This window comes from Hetaerina americana, unplaced genomic scaffold, assembly GCF_022747635.1.
Source record: "Hetaerina americana unplaced genomic scaffold, ioHetAmer1.1.p SCAF_1, whole genome shotgun sequence".
In the NCBI taxonomy this organism is placed as follows: Eukaryota; Metazoa; Arthropoda; class Insecta; order Odonata; family Calopterygidae; genus Hetaerina; species Hetaerina americana.
In genome coordinates, this window is record NW_027286069.1 from 93,203,275 (window position 1) to 93,224,397 (window position 21,123).

Sequence of the window (21,123 nt, forward strand, 5' to 3'; positions counted from 1 at the left end):
TTACCGAAATATTTGTCTCGATACTCTGGAATTCCTAGGATGTAAATAAATGCAATAACAGACTCCCAACAATAAATCATTCAAAGATTTCAGAATTTAATTAATTAACCTCAATACACTTCCTAATGACAATATTTACAGTATGTTTTCTAAAAAGCAGGCCAAGTTCAGAGTAATCAGCTCTTAAAAGTTCAACAAGGCAACTATATATTCAAGACATCGCAAAATATGCTTTCTCAACGAAACACATGTTAGTGAATTAAGAGACATCACACTGTTTTCATAACAGCATGTCAATTCATTTGAATAAGTTCGAAACCTTCCTTCCCCCTAATGTTTGAAAACTTTTAAAACAACCAAACATCGAACAAACGTGTAGCGTAATGAATTGATGGGGCATTCTCAAGCAGATGTCGCTAGCTCCGAAGCTTCGAAGAACGAGAATGTCTTCAATCCAGTGTTTTTGTATTGCCTTATTAATTTGAAGTTTCTCAATCAAAACAATATCAAAGCAAACATCAAGCATGACGTCTGCCCTTAGCAGTAGTTCGTTTAATTCTGGTGACGACAGTTTTGATTATTTATTTAAAATAGTCCTGATAGGGGAATGTGGAACTGGCAAAACTTGGGTAGTTAGAAGATTTAAGTCTGGAACTTTTGTGGAAAGCCATGGTAATACTATAGGAGTTGATTTTTCTATGAAGACTGTGATTGTTGATGGTAAAAGAGTTAAGGTACGTACCATTATATTATATCCAATTACTAAAAAAGCAACAGTTAAGTGAGGTAACCAAAGCTTAATTTTTAGTTACAAATCTGGGATACTGCTGGTCAGGAAAGATTCAGAACAATCACCCAGAGTTACTATAGATCTGCAAATGGCGTAATAATAGGTATGTATCGCATTTTTGAAAACACTTCTAAGTTGGTGATATATAATTCCCTAGCTGTAATATTAACATTTTGCTGTTTTCTTCTAGTTTATGATATTACCAACCGGTCATCATTTTTAAGTTTACAAAGATGGATTGAAGAAGTCAGAAAATACACAGCCTCAAATGCATTGACAATTTTGATTGGTAAGATTTTTAAATTCTTCAAATAAAATCATTCAAATTTTTTGAGTTTTTTGTGATTTCCCAGAAAATTTTAGTATTTCTGTTTCATTGTAGTTAAATTATTTATAAGAAAAATATGTATTCTCATATATGGTTTATGGCAGTACATAATTTGTCAGTGTTACAGATAATATATGTAATGAACCACTCATTCTGCATCCAAATGATATTCCTGTAATGCCTTGTGCATTGAACTGTAAATTTCAAATAATTATTGATATAGAACAAATAGTGCCTTAAACTTGGTGGTTATTGCAATGGTTGTCATGGTAGTTAAAGGAGAGGCACAGGCGAAGAGTTAGTGTAGAGGAACATATATATTAGTATTAGTTTATGACAAACAGGGTCTTCAATTTAACAGGGAAAACATCTTTGAATAGTAAAGAAGGAAATGCGTTTTACTGTCTGTGTTCTGCCTAGCTTCCTATGCAGTGGCAACTCCAAAAGGAGTGCAGTACTTTCTTATACACTAGAAATAATCAGTCTAGAGCTGACTGCTGGAACTATAAAACTCTTATGTTGTAGACTATATTTTATCACCTTGGATATAAGTCTATTTCAGAATGTTCAAAAAGCATAGAACCCTAAGTCTGAGATGGGAGGACAAAGGTGGAAGGGGGCTCGGGGCTTGGGGAGGAAAGCCAGGTTGGAAAGGTGTTTAGGAGATATATCCCACCCCATTTTAGATATTGGGTTGGCTGTTTTCTATAAAATAGAGCTTTGAATGAAACCTGCGTTCTGTGTTTTCCGAAGGCTTGAGGAAATACGAAATCCATGTATATATTTCATAAGGAAGACCACACAGACATGTGCATAGGACAATTAATGAAGGATGTAAAACAGGATATCAAGGATTGAGGGCATTGACATTGAATAGAGTTGAATGGAGGGCTGCAGTAAACCAATTCTAGGATTGAAATACTGATGATGATCCTGATCCCTTCTTGAGGTTCTTAATGGAGAGCACTTTAAGTGAGTATGCCATCCATCAGATGGGACGTTAAGCTCCGGACCCCTTGGTGCCTTTCGTTAAGAGTAGGCTAATGCAGATGCCAGGTTTCTCCCCACCCTTACTCCTTACCTATCCATCCCAAATGACCTTAGATGTCGGTCACCACCTCGATATCTACCATTACCCAGATCAGTGTCTCAGAAAAGAAAATTTGGTAAATTGTGCAGCATTTGTTTTTGATTAATTGGGCAAACTGACAAGGTAATGAGGGAAATGAAAGGATTTGTTTAGTTTTAGTAAACTGGGTGAGGAGGGAAAGAGAATGGGAAGGATACATGAATGGCATGCATAGAGTTTGAGAAGGAGATGGAACTCAAACACACCCCCCTCCAATGCAACAATTTCAGGGTGTAAAAATTATTTGCCTTGACCAGGATTTGAACTCGAATCCCTCGATGTCCTCCTTCCAAATTGCCACTACTCTCCCATGTCCATCCTGTAATACATTCCCTCACAATGGGAACACAACCTTTCCTCTTTACTTTTTGAGTAATTTTCCCCCCAGTCAAATCTTGACTACCCACTCCACCCCTTTCTCTGTCTACAGCTTTCTCACAACCTTCCCCCATTACATCTAAAACATATTTCAAATGATGAAAACAAAAGCATCAACTACCACAGAGTAGTGTCTGAAAACTACACCAGCTCTCTGCTTAGCTATCTGGATTTTGCTATTGCTTTCATTTAGTTCTGAATTCGTGTTACTCACAAGGTAAACTGGAAAAATTATGATAAATGTGAAAGTATATGATTAAATGATACCATGAAATGAGTATTCTATAGTACCAATATTTTCCTCGAACTAATATTTGCAGCTGATCCAAAAAATGCTTGAAATGTGTGATTGCAGTACATAATTGTCAGCTGATGTAGCAGTTAGAAAATCTCAATAAGCCAGGCAAGTTAGGAAGGGAGGTATGCCTAATTTCACTCTTGCATTTTAATGTACAGATGTACATAACTTCCTTTTTTCAAAAGCAAAACCCCTTTAAAAAGGAAGTTATATTGCCGCACCGTCTGTATGTGAAGGATATGGTAAAAGAGGCATAAGAGGAGCTGAAGATTAAGTCAGGAGCGAATTTATAAAATCAGTTAAATTTTTGTGTTATAAAAAGGTTACAGTCATTGGTGACTAAATTAGAAAATAAGTGCCCTAGGTATGAAATGAGAATCAATGATTATGTGGTTCTCAAGAAAGAGGAAGGCTAGGTCAAGTGCCAAAATAAAAAGTCATAAACTAGAGTAGATGGAACAGTCTTGGAAATTTTTTGGACGAAGAAGGTCAAAGTAACAGGGGTGTAAGAAGAAGAATTTTAATTGACCAAGAAACCTTTACAAGGATTAACAACTTTGGTTTGGATCACGGTTTTGTGCACAGAAACCTAGCCGGTGAGGTTAGATGGTGGGCATGTGTTGGAGGCTTTTGAGGTGTGTGTGTAGAGAAGGATGAAAAAAGTAAAATGGACTGAAAGGATAACAAATGAAGTACTAGGCATGTTAGGGGAGGAGAGATGGTTGTTGTGAAAAATCTAAATGGGATGAGGAAAGTGAATGCACATCATTTTCATTGGTGATGGAATGTTTAATACTGTGATACAAGGGAGCACATTAGGCAAGAGAGGTTGGGGGAGAAAGAGAATTGGCTTGAGCTTAAAAAATATTTTCATAATATAAATATTCATGAAAAGGATCTGCAGAAATATTTATTTGTCATTCTATGAGTTTTAAGGGAAGATGTTTTTCAAAATTTTATATTACAACCCTTATGTTTCACTAGCCTAATAGAATAAACACCAAGAAAACTCATGAAACTTGAGTATGGCCTAATATGGGTATAGGTCACTGCTCACTGCAGCAATTTAAGCAAAGCAATTAATGCACGCATAATTTACAGGTATGTGAATAATAAAGTATGTCTTGGAGCAAAATTAGGTGGGTTACTAGTATAGTTTTTGATTCAGTGTTTGTAATTTGTGAAATAATTCCATAAGGGAAGGTCAATTGGAGGGATTCTTAAACCTGCTCATTAGGAATAAGCCATTTTATGTGATATTTTAATTGTGAAACAGTGGTGATCATTTTTTCTTAAAACCTTCAGCAATATTTCAGACCAATATTTATCATTTCTGTGATTAATTTTATTTTTCTAATCTTCTATGACTGGGTAGGCAACAAGTGTGATCTTCAAACTCTAAGAGAAGTTGAATTTGCTGAAGCTGAGGCAATGTGTGAATACATTCCAGAAATAATGGCTGTAATGGAAACATCAGCCAAAGAAAATACAAACATTGATGAAGCCTTCATGTGCATTGCAACTGAATTAAAGGTATTACATGTACTTAATTATTTTACTTAAAAAATAAATAGCTGAACAGTATTAACTCATGTATTTTATTGCTGTGATACTGTTCTTGCTCCATTACACAGTTATTTTTTTGCAGAAATAGGTGATAATGAAATATACTTTTCTTCTTATGCCATACTTGATATTAAACTGATTCCTAATAGTAAATAAACACAGCTAAATATATTTAGGTAATCTTCTTGATCAAGGATTGACATGTATTGTCTTTTAAAATATGTAATTTTATTTTTAACAACAGAGGAGAAATGATGGCAGCAATTTATATAGCCATGGTGCTGATCGAGAAGGACTGGTGAATCTTGGTGAAGGAAAGCCTGTCGGTGGCTGCAATTATAATAGAAACTGTACTGGTGGACTGACATTTCAAAGAAGGTGATCCTGAAAGGTTCAAGAAGTTCATAATTACTGTGGGATGTTGGGGTTATAATTGGTAATTTTCTTCTGGAAAAGAAGGGAATGTAACAGTTTAATGTATGTATTGAATGTAGAATGACTAGAAAGCAGAGGCATGTGTAAGATGAGTTATCGATATTTATTTTAGCTAACTACATGTTTTAGCCTCAAATTATAATTCCCATATTTTGATGTGGTATTTTTATAAGAACATTATAACTTTTTGTAATATATATATATATATTGTTTTCAAAGTCAACTGACTTTCAGCCAAGGTGCAATTTATGAATTTCTGAGCTATGCCAGAAATAATGTTTAAGATCTGTTCATTTCAACAAAGGCTCTTTACATTTTGATATCCATCCCAACACTCCCATTTCTTGGTGAGTGAGATATTTTTGGAAAACATGGTAGCACAATATATGCGATGTTTTCAGGGTTAACTTTTCGGAAATCCATTATCATTGAAGTAAGAAATACCAATGTATCTTCCCACTAAATTTTGTATTCGGTACAACTAGTTTGAAGGATTAGTGTCATGAGGATGCACTAGTGCATACTGTGCATCAGTTAGAGTATAAAAAATATATTTAAGGGGTCTTAACTTGATAATCTTATGTTTATCTGGTAGCTAATTCAATATTAAACTGGTATGCAGAAAATTATTCTCCTGAATGATATTTGACATTGCCACTTGGTTTAAAAATATTTGTATTCCATTAAGTTTTTGTTGAATATCATGACGATTATGTGTACCATCTAAAAATATACATAATGTCATAGTTTCGTTGATATTTCAAGTTAAATTTTACAGTATATTTGCACCCTCTTTCAAATTCACTCTATGGAAAAAAATATAAGAAAAGGAAAGAATTATCTACTCTGACATTTTCAAATAAGAGATTTGGCATAGCTCTTGTCTAATCATGAAACAAAGTCTAACAGCAAACTTGAGTAAATGTATTCCCTTGAGTTTTTGTAATCATACCCTGAGCTGAATAATGGAAGCATAAACTAGATAATTTGGTGTTTTACAAAATATACTTTGACGTACTTTATAAGCATCCAAATTCAAAATGAAGTTTTTGGTGCTAATTTACCCATTAATATATGGTGTTAACAATCCGTGCAAAGAAATGATTACATTATTATCCAAGGAATTTTGGGAAACATATAATGATAACATTTAACATCTTGATTCCTATTTTACAGTTAATTTCAGATGTTACAATTATATGATGCTCTCAGCATTACTCAGTGTTCCAACATGTGCCCCCCTGCTATATCTATGATATATTTTAATAACAGTGTTAGTGCGCAAATCAGGTTTTTTGTCAGTCATATATATTTTTAGTGGATTATTATTTGGCTTATTTTAGTGAGAAAAATGTTCACTTACATTTCGCAATCTTTTCCATTCATTGCATTTCTAGTTGATATGTAGCCTTGACTTGAAATTTCTTATTTATTATGCCAACCCTGACCAGAAATTTTCCTGTGAATTCTCATTCTTTACATTGGAATCCAATAAGTCTAAGGCCCAGATGGTTTATAGAACACAGTAACATGCTCTCAGTGAGTCAGCAAAGTAGTAGGAAGAGCATCCAGCATTTTGCCAGTTCCCTTGAGTTACATATGCATCACTTTGTAAATTGTTTAATCCCTCTGTTGTATGTCACACATAGAGTGTCATAAAATTAATGTCATATAGAAACTTCCTATTCTTTTTCACTGACTTAAAACTGCTCATCTTCTGTCTGTAATCACCAGTGTTGCACTAGATACCATATAATTTTATCTAGATACAATTACATTTCAGGATTGAATCTGTGACTACAATCTAAATATAGTCAAGATATTAGAAACAAATTTTTACATGGAAAATCAATTAGTAACTGCATAAAAAATGCATCTCCAAGATCCTTCCTGGGAAATCAAATAGCATTAGGAATGAGATCTATGTGCCATTCCATTATCATAATTTAAATGAATTTCCTAGTAATTTGTGATGAAAATATTACATTTTATGGTCTTAATTGGAAAAATAGTTAGAAAAACAACAGATAGTGAACTAATATGGCGTTTTTCATGCCCATATAATGGCTTTAGTGATAAAAGTGTATCATAAAATAATCTGATGTGAACCATAAACCATTCAAACAGTATTATATCAATTTTTTATGGTCATAAATTTATGAAGCTTAATAATGTATGCCGCAATATTTTCTAATTATTCTAAGTGCCACAATGGAGGGCATTAAAAAATTATGTTATTTTATGTTAATAAAGACTATGGGTAGTTTTAAAAATTGTCTTTACATACCAATTAGACATTATTGTTGAGATGCAGATAGTTAATGGCATATCATTCATTGATGCTTACTTAAACTATATATATATCAAGTCATAAATATGAGCCAATATTTGACAATAGTTTCGACTTAATAATATATTACAAAAACTATATCCTGGCAGTTATTTAGATAAAATTATCCTGGTGTTGGTCAACACTGGTAATCTCTAATTCTACCATATTGCCCGCCCCATAAGACACTCTGTGATTTTTCATGTTAGAATTTATCAAAAAATATTTGAATCAGATAGAGAAGAACCAAAGTTTTTTATTTTAACATTTAATACCAAGGAAGTGGGATGGTTACATTTGAAATTGCCGCTACATCAATATTTATCCATCCTAGAATCACAGATATTTGTCATCACTCTTGCAAAATCATTTCAGCAGTTATTTGCACTAGGGTTGTCAAATTCCTCATATGCAATGCCATATTAACACCCATCTAGTACATTGCTATTTTCACATTTCAAAAAATAGTATGATAGTCTTACTTTTAAATTTCTGTCAGTATTCATTCAAACAATCACAAACACAAGAAATCAACGGCCGTTTCATTTTTCCTGTTGTGTAGCATCATGATTTGGTGCCTTATAAACTCTCTCTCGTATTCAATCGGCAGTTTTTGTACTGATATAGATCTGGTGCAAATGCACTGGCCAATTCTTAATGAATCTCTCACACCATGGTGTCCTTGAAAAATCAGCAATAGACATACCTATCATTTATTTTTTTGCTACAGCTGATATCAGTTTTGTTGAAAAAGTAATCTCATTTTTCTTGTGATTTATTTATTATGTAGTTCTTAACATTTTCCTCAAGCTTTAGCTGAGGATAGGCTATTTAGAAGCATGTGAGCATACAGTGTTTAACACATCTGTCTGTCTTTACACTAATTACACCTTCTCCTTCCTCTATCTTCTTCTCGCTATGCAATTCTAATATCTTTTCATTCAGAAATTGGTCAAAATACCTTTCAGCTGCCCTTTTTCTATGTTCTGAAGGATTATTTACGACTTCAAGTTTAAAACCAATACTGTGTGACGACCTTCTCTCTTATGATCCCATGAAGTTATTATCATTTAAACTTTTTATGCAATTCTCAGCTTTTGTTATTATTGAAATCTTTATTAAAAGCAACCATTTTCTATGTCCCTACGACACTCATACTACTCAAGGTTTGGCACCTGTAGTCTCCCAAGTTTATCAGGAGAGATACAATGTATGTATCGGTGACTTTTTAATGTAGGGGCGATATTCCTGCTAGCTCAATGTGTATTTAGTTTCGCTGCAGTACCACATGTGAAATGTTAATAAATTCACTACTTTGCGTACATTTATGACTTCTTTGGGAATTTTTTAGGAAACTATTACTAGAGTTATTAACATGCTATTGCTTACTACTAGCTCAAAACAGTGATATTGTCGACATTTGTAATAAAGGTAATGATTTTCAATGCCTGATGCAAGGAAAAATACTTAGTAGTATGTTTCCAGCAAATCAGTGTTAATGTTATAGGTCAAAGTTATATCTGTGTACCCTCGGCCCGTGAGACGAAGGCTGATTTTAGAGCACATTTGGAGTAACAAAGTGTGTCCTATAGGCTGGGAAATGTGATAACTCTTTTTTAATACAATTGCACTAATTTTTTATGGGAAATCTGTAAAAATAGTTTTAATGTAGTTGTAAAAATTATAGCTCTCTTTGTTAAGAAAGAATCACTTAACTGTGCCATATGAAGCTCTCTGGGACTCACTTTGGCTATACAAACTTGGCACATTTATGAATAAATTTTTTGATACTGGAAGTAAATTAGTTTATGTTGCTTTCTTATGTATATTGTGGTGGAAGGAATTGTATTTAAACAGATACTTCCCATAAAGTATCACATTTCTAATTCAATTAAATTTCATCTGAGTTAGTAAATTAGTCAGCCATTAAAAAAGTGCCTATTAGTTTCCCCATTGTTCTTCTCTTTTGGTACAATAATACCAGAATAAAATGTGCTATGTACCAACTTGGAAAGCAAATGTATGCTTTATATGTCAAAAAGATAGCAAAACTTAAACTTAGATCAGTACAGATAATATAACTCGTGACACTATTACTCATGCAGTATAACACCAATTTAACATTACCTTCTCTTGGGTTGTGAATACTTTATCTGGTTAAAATTAATACAATACTCCTACATTTAATAAAGAAGCTCATTCTTCAATTTAAACATTTTGTGTAAACATAAACGACCAAAACTTTTTATATCAGAGACAGTTGAACCCGATAAATTTCAAATAAATTTTTCCAGGTATTGTATCATGCCTAGGGAGCACCCCAAAATCAGGTTATGCAGCAAGCATGCCAAACATTTCCTAAACATAATATGCTACACCCAGGTGAAATAAAACTAAATCTGAAATTAATCTTATTAGAGTACTTGGGAAAAAATTTAAACAGGGAATGCTAGGTGAAATATGAATCTCAGGTTAAATTTTATTTGTATAATCTATTGTAAACTTACATATTTTTGCTAAATCAGCATTATAAAATTGAGTACTCTGCCAAAAGAAACATTATAATTATATTTCTACAAGTTATTTTAATCGCTGCAAATCAAAATGAGAAGTATAAAAATATTCCAAGCTGACAATTACTCCATATGTATTTTGTCATGCCGTTTAATTTATGAGATACAGCATGGAAAGTATAAATACTTTTTGTGAAACTGGTGAAGCATCATTTTTGTAAAATGCAACTATTGAGTCGTGTCAGGGCACAACTTCACAAAGGATATAAAACTTCAAATTTCCAAGTAACTATTGATATGTAGTACAATAATTTGTTGAAGTTGTTTGTAAATTCAGGATTATTTATACTCAAAACATAAGCCATTAAAATATTTGGAAAAACTTTTTGGAAAACTTTTCCATATATATTCCGATTTATCACCACCAGTATTTAAGTAAACAAGTAAAACTTACTTGTGGCGACATGCACTAGTCTCTTTCAATTTACTATCTTTGCTATTTCCCTAATGTTAGTATCATTGTAAAACTCACTCAAATAAGTATACCAATATTGTCTAATGAAGTAAATGCCCACTTTTAAAGTATGAAGAATATGGGTGAAGCACTGACTTGCTCTGAAAGTTTGATGTGAATGTCCATTTATTTTATTTTAGCCTCTTAAGATATAGTAATGTCTTCAACTTCTAATCGCTGCCTATAGAGTTGGATTAGCTCAAATATTTGTCGATCTTTGTTTTTAGTTGCATTTTGGTTTTTATTACAAACTCCATTGTGAATTGACTCATTCTACTACTGTGTAAGTCGTATAATTAATGATGATCTAAGGGGTTGATTTAGCTCTGTCTGATTGCAAGCCATGATTAATTGATATATCATATGATTTGGTTGTAATCGCCTTGGGGTATAATTGTCAAGGTCATTGTTGACTTGAGGTTATGATGTATGTTGTAAATGCATTAGTTTTATATATTGCACTTGCTGGCAAAAATATTTCACTTTTCTTGATTGTCAGAAATTAATTCTCATTCTTTCCTCGTATTGATACCCCCCTGTTTTTATTTCAAAGTGCCAATTTGCACTGGAATCATACAATATGACAGTTAGAATAATTCACAACACTTAATATGTGAGTATATACCTCTGTAAGAGTAGAGTGATGAACTATGAGTACATATTTATAAAGAACCCAGCATTGTTCTTATGACAAAAGTTATTTTTATAAGTTAATATACTCAGAAGTATCTTGAGATTGCCGAAGTATGGGATATGGTTAACCTACCCTATTATTTCAATGATAAAATATTAATTTTTTTTTATAATGGAAACAATATCAGAGAAATATATGGTTTCTTTGACCTTTTCCATAAACATACTCCTCATACAGGCATACCTCACTTAAGTTTGGGGTTAACTTCTTGAAAATGTGTCTTTGAAATAATTGTTGTTATGAAAATGATCACTTCACATTTATTCTAATGATAATTATTGATAGATTCTTTAAAAATTGCTGCACGCATATAAGATTTTGAAATGTGTGCTACATGTTCTCTTAGAAAATGAGTTCATCAGTATAACACGAGGTCTATCCAATAAATATGCAAACTGTTGCAATCTCACAACCACGACGCAGACTATAGCCCTGCTCACTAGTTGCCTGAAACCCAATGAGCCTGTGCTTGGCGAATCGTTGACCTGTGTATATAATGCCAGTTATGTTAGTTTCTGTTATCCTTGTTTTTACTGTTTGTCGAAAATGGAAATTGACAAAATCACGGAGCAGCGAATTAACATCAAGTTTTTGGTGAAGTGAGGTAAAAGTTACCAAGAAATTACGGAAATGTTGACAGCTGTTTACGGTGATAATGCACTGAAGAAAACATCAATTTTCAAGTCGATTAAATCAAACCAAAAAATCGAGAAAAAGCCTATCAAAAATCAGAGTCATGCTCCTGGTTTTCTTTGATGTTGAAGGTATGTTCATCATGAATTTCTTCTTGAAGGACAAACAGTAAATGCTGAGTTCTACCATACAGTTCTCAAGCATTTGAGAGATCCTGTGTGACCAAATTTGACTCAAAGTGATGGATGGATCCTCCACCATGACAATGCACCAGCACGTTCAGCATTGATTGTCGGCCAGTTTTTGGCAAAAAATTCAATCACCATCCTTGATCATCCTCCTTATTCGCCAGATCTCGCCCCCTGCAACTTTTTTCTATTCCCAAAATGTGATGAGGAGACATCACTGGGAAGATGTGGACACAAAGCAAGAAACGATGAGAAAACTAAAAAGCCTAACTGCTGAGGACTTCTAAGGGTGCTTTAAGCAGTGGAAAAGAAGATGGTATAAGTCCATAGCAAAAAATGGAGAGTACTTTGAAGTGGACAAAATTGATGTAGACTAAATTTTACAAAATAAAGTTTTGATTGCCTCAGTTCGCATATAAATGGACAGACCTCGTATGTAGGACTTATGGAATCAGTCTAGCAACAGATGTGCGTGTCTGCTGCAAGAAAACTATTGTATTAATACCCAATTATGTATTTATTATGTTATTTTTTATGTTTGAGTTATAATTTAGTTATTATATTGTGGTATGTGAGATGATGTAGTTGATCTTCTGGAATAGATGGAATGACATACAGAATTGAGCTAAAATGTAGGCAAAACTATAGTGAAAACTGAACTCTACATGAATAGTACAATGTCAGGGTTTATTACATTGTTCAGCATGTATCTTGCATACCAAAAATGTTGGGTTTCGTGATGCAACTTAAAATAGCAATTTGATAACTCTGTCAAAATTAATTAGTCAATGTACAAAATATAATGTCATGATGGTGGTTACAGAAATAATGTAATTGGCTTGTTTTTAATTTATCCTTACTTCAACACAAGTTCAATGAATCAAACACAATATATAATGAATTTCAATTACGTAGTGTTGTGATGAAGTGACATTTAGTGAGTTGCTGTCAAGGAGGGCATGCCTGTATTTATGTGCCTTAATATAAATTTTTAATATTGTAAGCAATGTGGATGACTACATTAACATCAATGTGTATTAGTACAGTATACTGGTTATCTTTACACCTATAGTTGTATCTAATTGATCATTTTTTTCAAGCTAACTAGTACAAAATATTTTTGTGATTGTATACTGTTAGACAGATTAACTGAAAAATGCCATCCATTTTGTTGTTATGATCTGTTTTATAAGCATTTTCAGAGGTGAACATTTATTATTAGTCTTGTCTTCTAGTGGAAAGTTTTCATTTATTTGTGAAGTTTTCATGCTCTAGTTTTGTTATTATTCTCACAAGGCTTTGTATTCTTTTTTCTGAAGAATCTCATGCATCATAATTTCTGAAGTATTATTAACATTTAGTTTTTATGGGCCTAAATATTATTTTCAATGATTTATGTGCCCAAATTTTTGTTGGTGGTTATCCAAAGATTATGTAATGCCTAATTGGTACATCCTAATTCTGGGTCATTTGGTGAAATTTCTTAGGGTGCCGAGTGAAAAGGTTCCTATAATTAAAATTATGTGACGATAAATGTAAAATATTCCCACCTATCCAAATTTAACAAATATAATGCTTTGAGTTAGACATTTTCGTATAATTTCTTGTTCACAAGATAGTTCATTAATTTATGATTGTTTGGCTTGGCAGCTTATTTCTGTGGTCGAAAAATCTGAAAAGGTTTGGAAAGCATTTTATGCCTTTGCCATTTTTTGACAAATCAGTGCTGAGTGCCTTGCTGATATTATAAATTGAAGTGCAATTTATATGCATAATAATGTCACTCCTATGATGTCATTTTTTATATATTTTACTCTTTCTTAATCAGGCTATTAATAAATAATATTTTTGGTCTTACCTTAAATAACATAAAATCATTGGAGTGAATGTACATAAACTGTCAAATAAATATATCCTGTTGACCTCTTTGTTTTATTACTTGACCTATGAAGAATGTATCTCGTATCATTTAAGAGATGGAGGACTTTTACATAGTGTTCCATCATGTATGATTAAATAATAGAGGTATAGTATGTGCTTGCTATTTTTGTCAAATGTTGTAGACCTCTTTTTGTGAAATTTATAAGTATAATCCTTGAACAATGTTCCAGTCCACACAGACAAAAATATCCATGTTTGATATTTAACAGGAATCACAGCTTCTGTGTTCATCTAATCAACCTACTCATCTATCCAAATGTCTAAGTTCCTGAATTATGAGAAAATCAGGATGGCGTGGTGGCTAATGTATTGGCTTGTCACCCTGAGGGCTTGGGTTTGAATCACGGGGATGTAGGGATTTTTCAGAGGCATTCATATTCCTACTTGAGGGGTCTTGTGGAGAGCACTTAAATGGGAGTACGCTTGCCAATATTTGAGTTGTTTCACTGTAGAATCCTTGGGGCTATTCATCAAGAGGAAACTAATGCTGGGTTTCTCTCCTCTCTTCCTCCATTCCCTTAACATTTATTCCTACCAAATTACCCACATCCATCTGTAATGGTGCCATGACCTCATGGGATCTTAAGAGAGAAGATTGCATTGCATTCAAACTTGAAGCTGTGAATTAGCCTTTAGACCATGGAAAAAAGGCAACTTCCCTATTCATCATATCAACCTACTCTCCTATCCAATTGTCGACTGAGAAGATGATATGAGAATAGGGGGAGCAGAAGGTGGATTTAGTAAATACAGAGATGAGTAAAAAAATTAAATTCATGTGATCCTAAATGGTCAAAGCGTATGCTGAAACTGCCACTTGAGTGTGAAAGAAAGGTTATAAGATAATAACTCTTGATGTACCATATATGGTAAGAATGAAATGGCTATCAATTTCTGGTGTTTGTGATTGAAAAGTTCCTGGCTGAAAGTGAGACTATAATAATGTTTTTTTTTTAATGTGAAATTAGCAATTCGCTGAATGGAAGTAAAAAGAAAATTGTTTTAGAGGAAAGTGACAACCCCAGTGAAAATAACTGGAAATGATTTAGCAGCATTGGTGACAAATTTTTGGGATTTCTACAAAGACTAAAGTTGATACACTTGGAGTTGGTAATTTTCTGATGTAACTATTCAATATTTTTTCATAAAATCTAACCTGAAAAATCAGAGTGCATCTAATGGGCCAGGAAAAATGGTTTTTGTGCCTAGTACTTACCTATAAGCAAATACTCTACCCACATATGTCCTTTTTTCTGGTTCCAATGGTCTTACTAATGCGATATGTCAACTACTTCACAAACTGTGCATTTCTGCCAGTCTAGGTTCTTAAATGACTAACATAACCCCCTTATTACTTGATAATCTCAATACGTTCTTGGGATCCTCTCTATGCATGTTGCACGAAGTTTTCTTAATAAAAAAAAGTTATTAGATGTGTACTTGGTGCTTCTTATAGGACACCATGTAGGACCATATTTAAAAAAATAAATGTTCTTACTATTCCATCAATGTATATAAGTATTTGCAATGTCTGTCTTCATCAAAAATAATATCCAACTTTCTCATGCAAATGGTGATATTTATTCACTATCAACTAGAAATCATCACCACATCCACAAAAGTTACCATAAATTAGCAATTTCATATCAAACCTCAATGGCAATAGGAGTGAGAATTTATAATGCATTGCCACACGCATTGAAAAGGAGTGATAAATTAAGTAGTTTCAAATTGAAACTCAAGAACTTTTTCCTAATGATTATCATTCATTGGATGAATTTTTAAATGGTAAGCAGTTATAATGCATTAAGTTTTTTTACTAAGCATGTTCAGAGTCAGGATATCAATGGAAAAGATCTGCTGTCCAGGATTTGAACTCAGGTCCTCTGGGTGAGAAGCCAGTATGTTAGCCACTGCACCATTCCCATCCCCTTAGGATATGACTTTTTTGTGATATAATATATATGTATATAATGTAATTTGGCAGTAAAAACCTACTACATGTAATATTGATATGTATATACATTTTTATGGATACAAATGAATGCATGATATTCTATTTTTTTTGCTGGGACTTAAACTATATCTTGCTCTCACCTTAAATGGAAATATACCACTGAGTGAAGTACAGAGAAGGAATAATTTCAGACTCGCCAACAAACTGGAAATGTTAAAACATAATATGCTGGGTAACTGATAGCCTGATAGTGTATGTTAGTCCAATATGAGTATTCAAATGCATTTGAGGCAAGAATGTAGTGAAAGAGATTTTTCTCAGTAGATACACCTCAGCCTTTTCTTGATTGAGAAGCATTATGATACCCTATAGTATGAAACTCTTGTTATTTTTGGTTTAATGGCTATCTGCTATGAGACATAGAGGAGTAGGTAGTTATTTCTAATAGGCTTTTAACAGCTCAAGTGCTTGTCATGACAGAATCTAAAGGAGAGGAAAACATTCATTTCAATTATGACAAGACTCTAATTCAGGATATTATTTCTGTAAATAAGATATTCCTCAGATTTGAAAAATATACAGGCAGATCATTAAAGCCCCTATTGACATATGTCATGAAGGATTGATTTCTTGCAGATTTACCCATTTCTAACCCTTCTAAAAATTGGGACAAAAACGTTTATAACCTGTATGTAATTATTTTTCCATTAAAAACTCTCCCCTCCCTCAAACCCAGCCAGGGGAACCGCCGCCCATCCATCCGTCTACCCAGAGAAAAATAAGTCATACTATTTTTGGGACATACCATATACTTCCATCTATGGGGAGAAAGTTATGAAATGGTAGAATCAGTTGTTTTTAATCACCACTATATTTTCTCATATTTAACTTCAAAAAGCGGTTTCAAAATTATTAGATGTGATGGAAGACAAGGGAGAATTTTTGTTATGATTACACTTATTGCTATTCTCACCATATTTGTGAAAGCAATAAGTAAATGAGTCATGTGGAGTGATCGAAGGTGTTCAGGAAAGCAGTTTAGACAGTAATGAAAATTCAATTACAGCACCTGGGAAAGAGGTAATTGTTGCAATTTAATTTTCATTTATTATTATTTTATCTTTTTATTTTACAATTTTAGAAAAGAAGATATACCACATAAAAACAAAAAATGTACTCATACATATTGAAAAATGGTGATAGCAATATTACTGCTGGTCATACATCAATGAAAAATATTCATTTGGATCATAAAAACAATCTTTGATTAAAAAAGATTTTATTTTAGATTTCAACATCTGATATGAGTTGGAACCTTTTATGACTTCTGGTAACTGATTGTTTGTGGCATAATCATGGATATTTTATAAATAGATACATGTTTTCGAAAATACACGATATATATATGCAAACATGGTACAGGTAAGATTTCAAGATTTATGATATGAGGTCTACATAATTACCTTTTTGGAATTTTGGCCATATATCTAATAACTCTCTTTTACATGATGAATACTTTCTGAACACCCATAGCAGAGCCCCAAAAGATAATGCCATGGTACACTAGAGATTGCAAATTACCCAAGTAGGCTTCTTTTGAAACTGCTTGATCTACAACGTTTGATAGGCTTCATAGGGCATTGGAAGTTCTGGAGAGTATACAGTATAAATACCTAATATATATTCATTCCAGTTTAAGCTGCCATCAATTATTAAGCCAAAAAAGTTGGCACTGCTAACTTTCTTCAGAAGATTACCTTTGATGTTTGAAGGTCCATTTCAGGGGTTTCTTTTCTTTTAATTGTGCGTAGCTTGTTTTTTCAAAATTTATTTTAAGCTCATTTTCTGTGAAGAAGTCTCCTAAGAAAGCTAGGGAATTACTAATATTATACTCCAGGAATGGGTTGCTCTCGTTTCTTAGTATTAAATTTGCTTCATCTGCGTTTAAAATTATTTCATCACTCTTTACATAGGTTGTTAAATCATTCATATAAATTAAGAAAAGTATAGGACCTGGTGGACTGCCTAGTGGACCTTAGAGGCCGGTGGGGTTACGTTAAAGGTCGCGGGTTCGATTCCCGCCTAGGTGGATTTTCCCTCCATCTAGGGCTTGGTTGTATGTGATTGTCTTCAATATAATGTCTGTAATGTAGGGTTAGGTGGAAGAAGGGACTATTAGTCTCAACCTCGCCCAATTAAGTCGATAGTAGGACACCAAAGTTTACTGATTTTTTAGTAGATGAGTAACTCCAGTGTCTATTGTAGGGTTTGGTATCCATAACTTCCACTTCCTTCTTTCTGTTTTTGAGGTAGGAATTAAACCATCTGTGTGTTAATTCCCTCATTCCAGTGTTCTAATTATTCCAGCAACAACAAGAGTGGGCTGGACAGTCTAAGGCTTGATAGAGATAATTAAAAATTCCCATGGTGAATTCATTATTATCAAAGCCTGTTGCAACTTTATTGATAAAACAAGCTGAAGCATATCAGGTGCTTCTTCCCTCTTGGAAACCATGCTGAATTTAAAACTTTTAACTTTTTTCAAAAAAGAAATCAGTCATTCTTTCATTAAATGTTGAATAATTTTTGAGAAATTAGACAGTAGTGATATTGGCTAATAATTCTCAACATGCTCCCTTTTTAAATGGATGCTTAATTTTAGATACTTTAAGTAGATCTGGGAACTCTTCCTTTGTGAAAGACTCATTTATTACATGAACAAAGGGTTTGCGAATTACGCATATTTTTTTATACCCATGACTGGAATATCCTCAATTCCGATAGATTACTTATTTTTGCGATGATATGAAACATTCTGAGGTGCTTAGTGGAGAGCACTTTAAGTGAGTGCACTGTCTGTTGAATGGGACTTTAAACTGCAGACCCCTTAGTGCCTTTCACTAAGGGTAGGTTACTGCCCATCCCAGATTTCTCTCCACCTTGATTCCCTAAGGTGCAAATGACCTCAGCTGTTATTAATACCTGATTTGACAAGGCTATCCTGGGTGTCTTTTCCATTGGCTAGAAGTTTGGAGAGGGTTACGGGTGGGTAGAAGGCTGCTTTGAGTGAGGTGGGTAGGCAGCTGGAAATCCTATATGAAATATCTGCCAGAAATGGGATCCAGCACCACTTAAAATCCTTAGATACTGCGGGCTGTGAAACAAAAATACTTTTTATGGCCATTGATTTTTGTTTTTCCGCAGTAATGTGTCCACTAGTTTAGGGTTGTAACCATTGTTGGTAGCTATATTAGTGATTGTCAGGAGTTCAATGTTGAAGTTTTTGGGGGAAAGGGGGATGTGTAGGAGGTGGTGAATCATGGAGTGGAGGGCCGCGTGTTTGTGAGAAAAATGGGGTGCAGAATCATTAGAAATTATGTGGTCTGTATAAGTGGATTTCCTATAAATTGCAAATTCGTGTCTATTTTCCCTAATTATAATTGACAAGTCAAGGAAGTTGATTGTGCCGTTGACATCTTTTTCCACGGAGAAGGAGATATTCCAATGAAGTGTGTTTAGGTAATTAAAGGGGTCTAACTGGCGGTTGGTTCCTGTCCATAGGTATAGAATATCGTCAACGTAACGAAACCAATAACCCACGTTTTTGTTATGCTGATTGTCAGCATTGAAAAGATGTTCTACATAATTGAGGAAGACTTCGGCTAGGAAGTGGGAAAGTGGGGAACCCATGTTTGGCTGCAAAGAGTGTGGTTGAAACTAAAATAATTCTCGTTAACTGCCATTTTGATGAGGGAGACAAATTCGTCAGAGATATTTTGGGCAATGCAAGAATTTTTGAGTAGTTCTTCCACCCTAAGCAAAGTTTCCTTGTGGGTAAACAAGTAAATACATTGTTAATGTCAAAGGAGACTAGTCTCACTTTTTCGGGAACATTAATATCTTTTAATTTTTGGGCCAGCTCTATTTAGTTTTTAACTCCGTATTTTGGTTTAAAACCTGTGAGATCTCGGAGCATTACGTTTAATTTACATGTCAGAAGGTGTGAAGGAGAAGACACAGCTGAGATGACAGGTCAAGTAGGTATGGCTTGTTTGTATAATTTGGAGAGTCCGTACAGCCTGGGGGCAGAGGGGTTCATTTGGATTAAACTAAATTTTTCCCTAGCATTGAAAAACTGAGTTGGACACTGCACGTTTCACTTCACTTTGGAAACTTGTGGTTAGGTCTTCTGATAACGGAGTAATGGGATTGTTGTTGATGAAATCAAGGCACTTTTCCACATACACTTGTTTATCCAACAAAAAGTATTTTTGTTTCACAGCCCGCAGTACCTAAGGATTTTAAGTGGTGCTGGATCCCATTTCTGGCAGATATTTCATATAGGATTTCCAACTGCCTACCCACCTCACTCAAAGCAGCCTTCTACCCACCCGTAACCCTCTCCAAACTTCTAGCCAATGGAAAAGACACCCAGGATAACCTTCTTAAATCGGGTATTAATTAACTGAAATGCGAGGATTGCAACAGCATTTATGTCGGTCAGACAGGTAGGAATATTAAGTTACAAGTCAAGGAACATGCAAGGTGTCACAAAAATCAGAATACCAACTCTCTCTTTGCCAAGCATTTACTGGAATTTGACCACAGTAGTGACTTTTTCCCTGAGATATTACACATACTCCCAGAAGGATTAAAAATGGATGCTCTCAAGCAATTAGAGATAAGAAGGCACTAGGCTAACCCCAACACGACCCTTTGTAATGAGCAATTGTTCCCATACCCCTCCCCACTCCTCTCCGAGAAACTAGCCCAGAAATGGTCAAAACAACCCCTTAACGCACCTGAGGGCCTCCACCCCTCCCTGTCCTGAGGGTATATATTCTGGCACTGTCTGTTTAGCAAATTTGTACCTGATGCCGCCGCAAGTCGGTGAAACGCATTGTACCATATAATAAAATCTGTGGAAAAGTACAAGTCTTCCTTTTTAGTATGGATATTAAATACTTCTACGAAGTGAAACCTGAAACAATAAATATATTCTCAGGCTTTCCTCAAGTTTACTTTCAAGATATATTATCTCCTTCCAATGACAATGTGTTTTTCATCAGTAAATGGAATACTTCCCTCCTTTTTGCTTGAATGAAATCTCAACCTTCCACTAGTATTCTTTGAATCAAATATTCTTTTCCAACTTGAAAATTATTTTCTGATTTCAATAATTTGTCCTTATTCTATTAGTGAAATCTCCTCGTTTTTCATTAGTTTAGGTCTTCCATCTCCGTGTGGCAGAGGACCTAACCTCAAGGATAAATAGAAATTTCATCTTCCAACCTATGCCGTACAACTAACAACATCTTTCAAATTGGGCTCCACTTAGTCAATGGTATTATACTGTACATTACCAGTGGACTACAAAGAAGTAATATTTTAATTTTAACAAAAAATACATTGGTGAAAGGTGGCCATACC

General features: G+C 34.0%; 1 protein-coding gene across 1 annotated transcript; it reads left to right on the forward strand.

Moving 5' to 3' along the window:
- The first annotated feature begins 437 nt into the window (after positions 1-437).
- On the forward strand, positions 438-21,013 carry Rab19 (RAS oncogene family member Rab19). The gene is made up of 6 exons (XM_071593477.1): positions 438-734; positions 809-893; positions 981-1,079; positions 4,299-4,456; positions 4,734-4,867; positions 20,917-21,013. Exons 1-6 carry the CDS (start codon positions 525-527, stop codon positions 20,966-20,968), a joined length of 738 nt encoding a protein of 245 aa, XP_071449578.1. The 5' UTR covers positions 438-524; the 3' UTR covers positions 20,969-21,013.
- Positions 21,014-21,123: the final 110 nt, after the last annotated feature.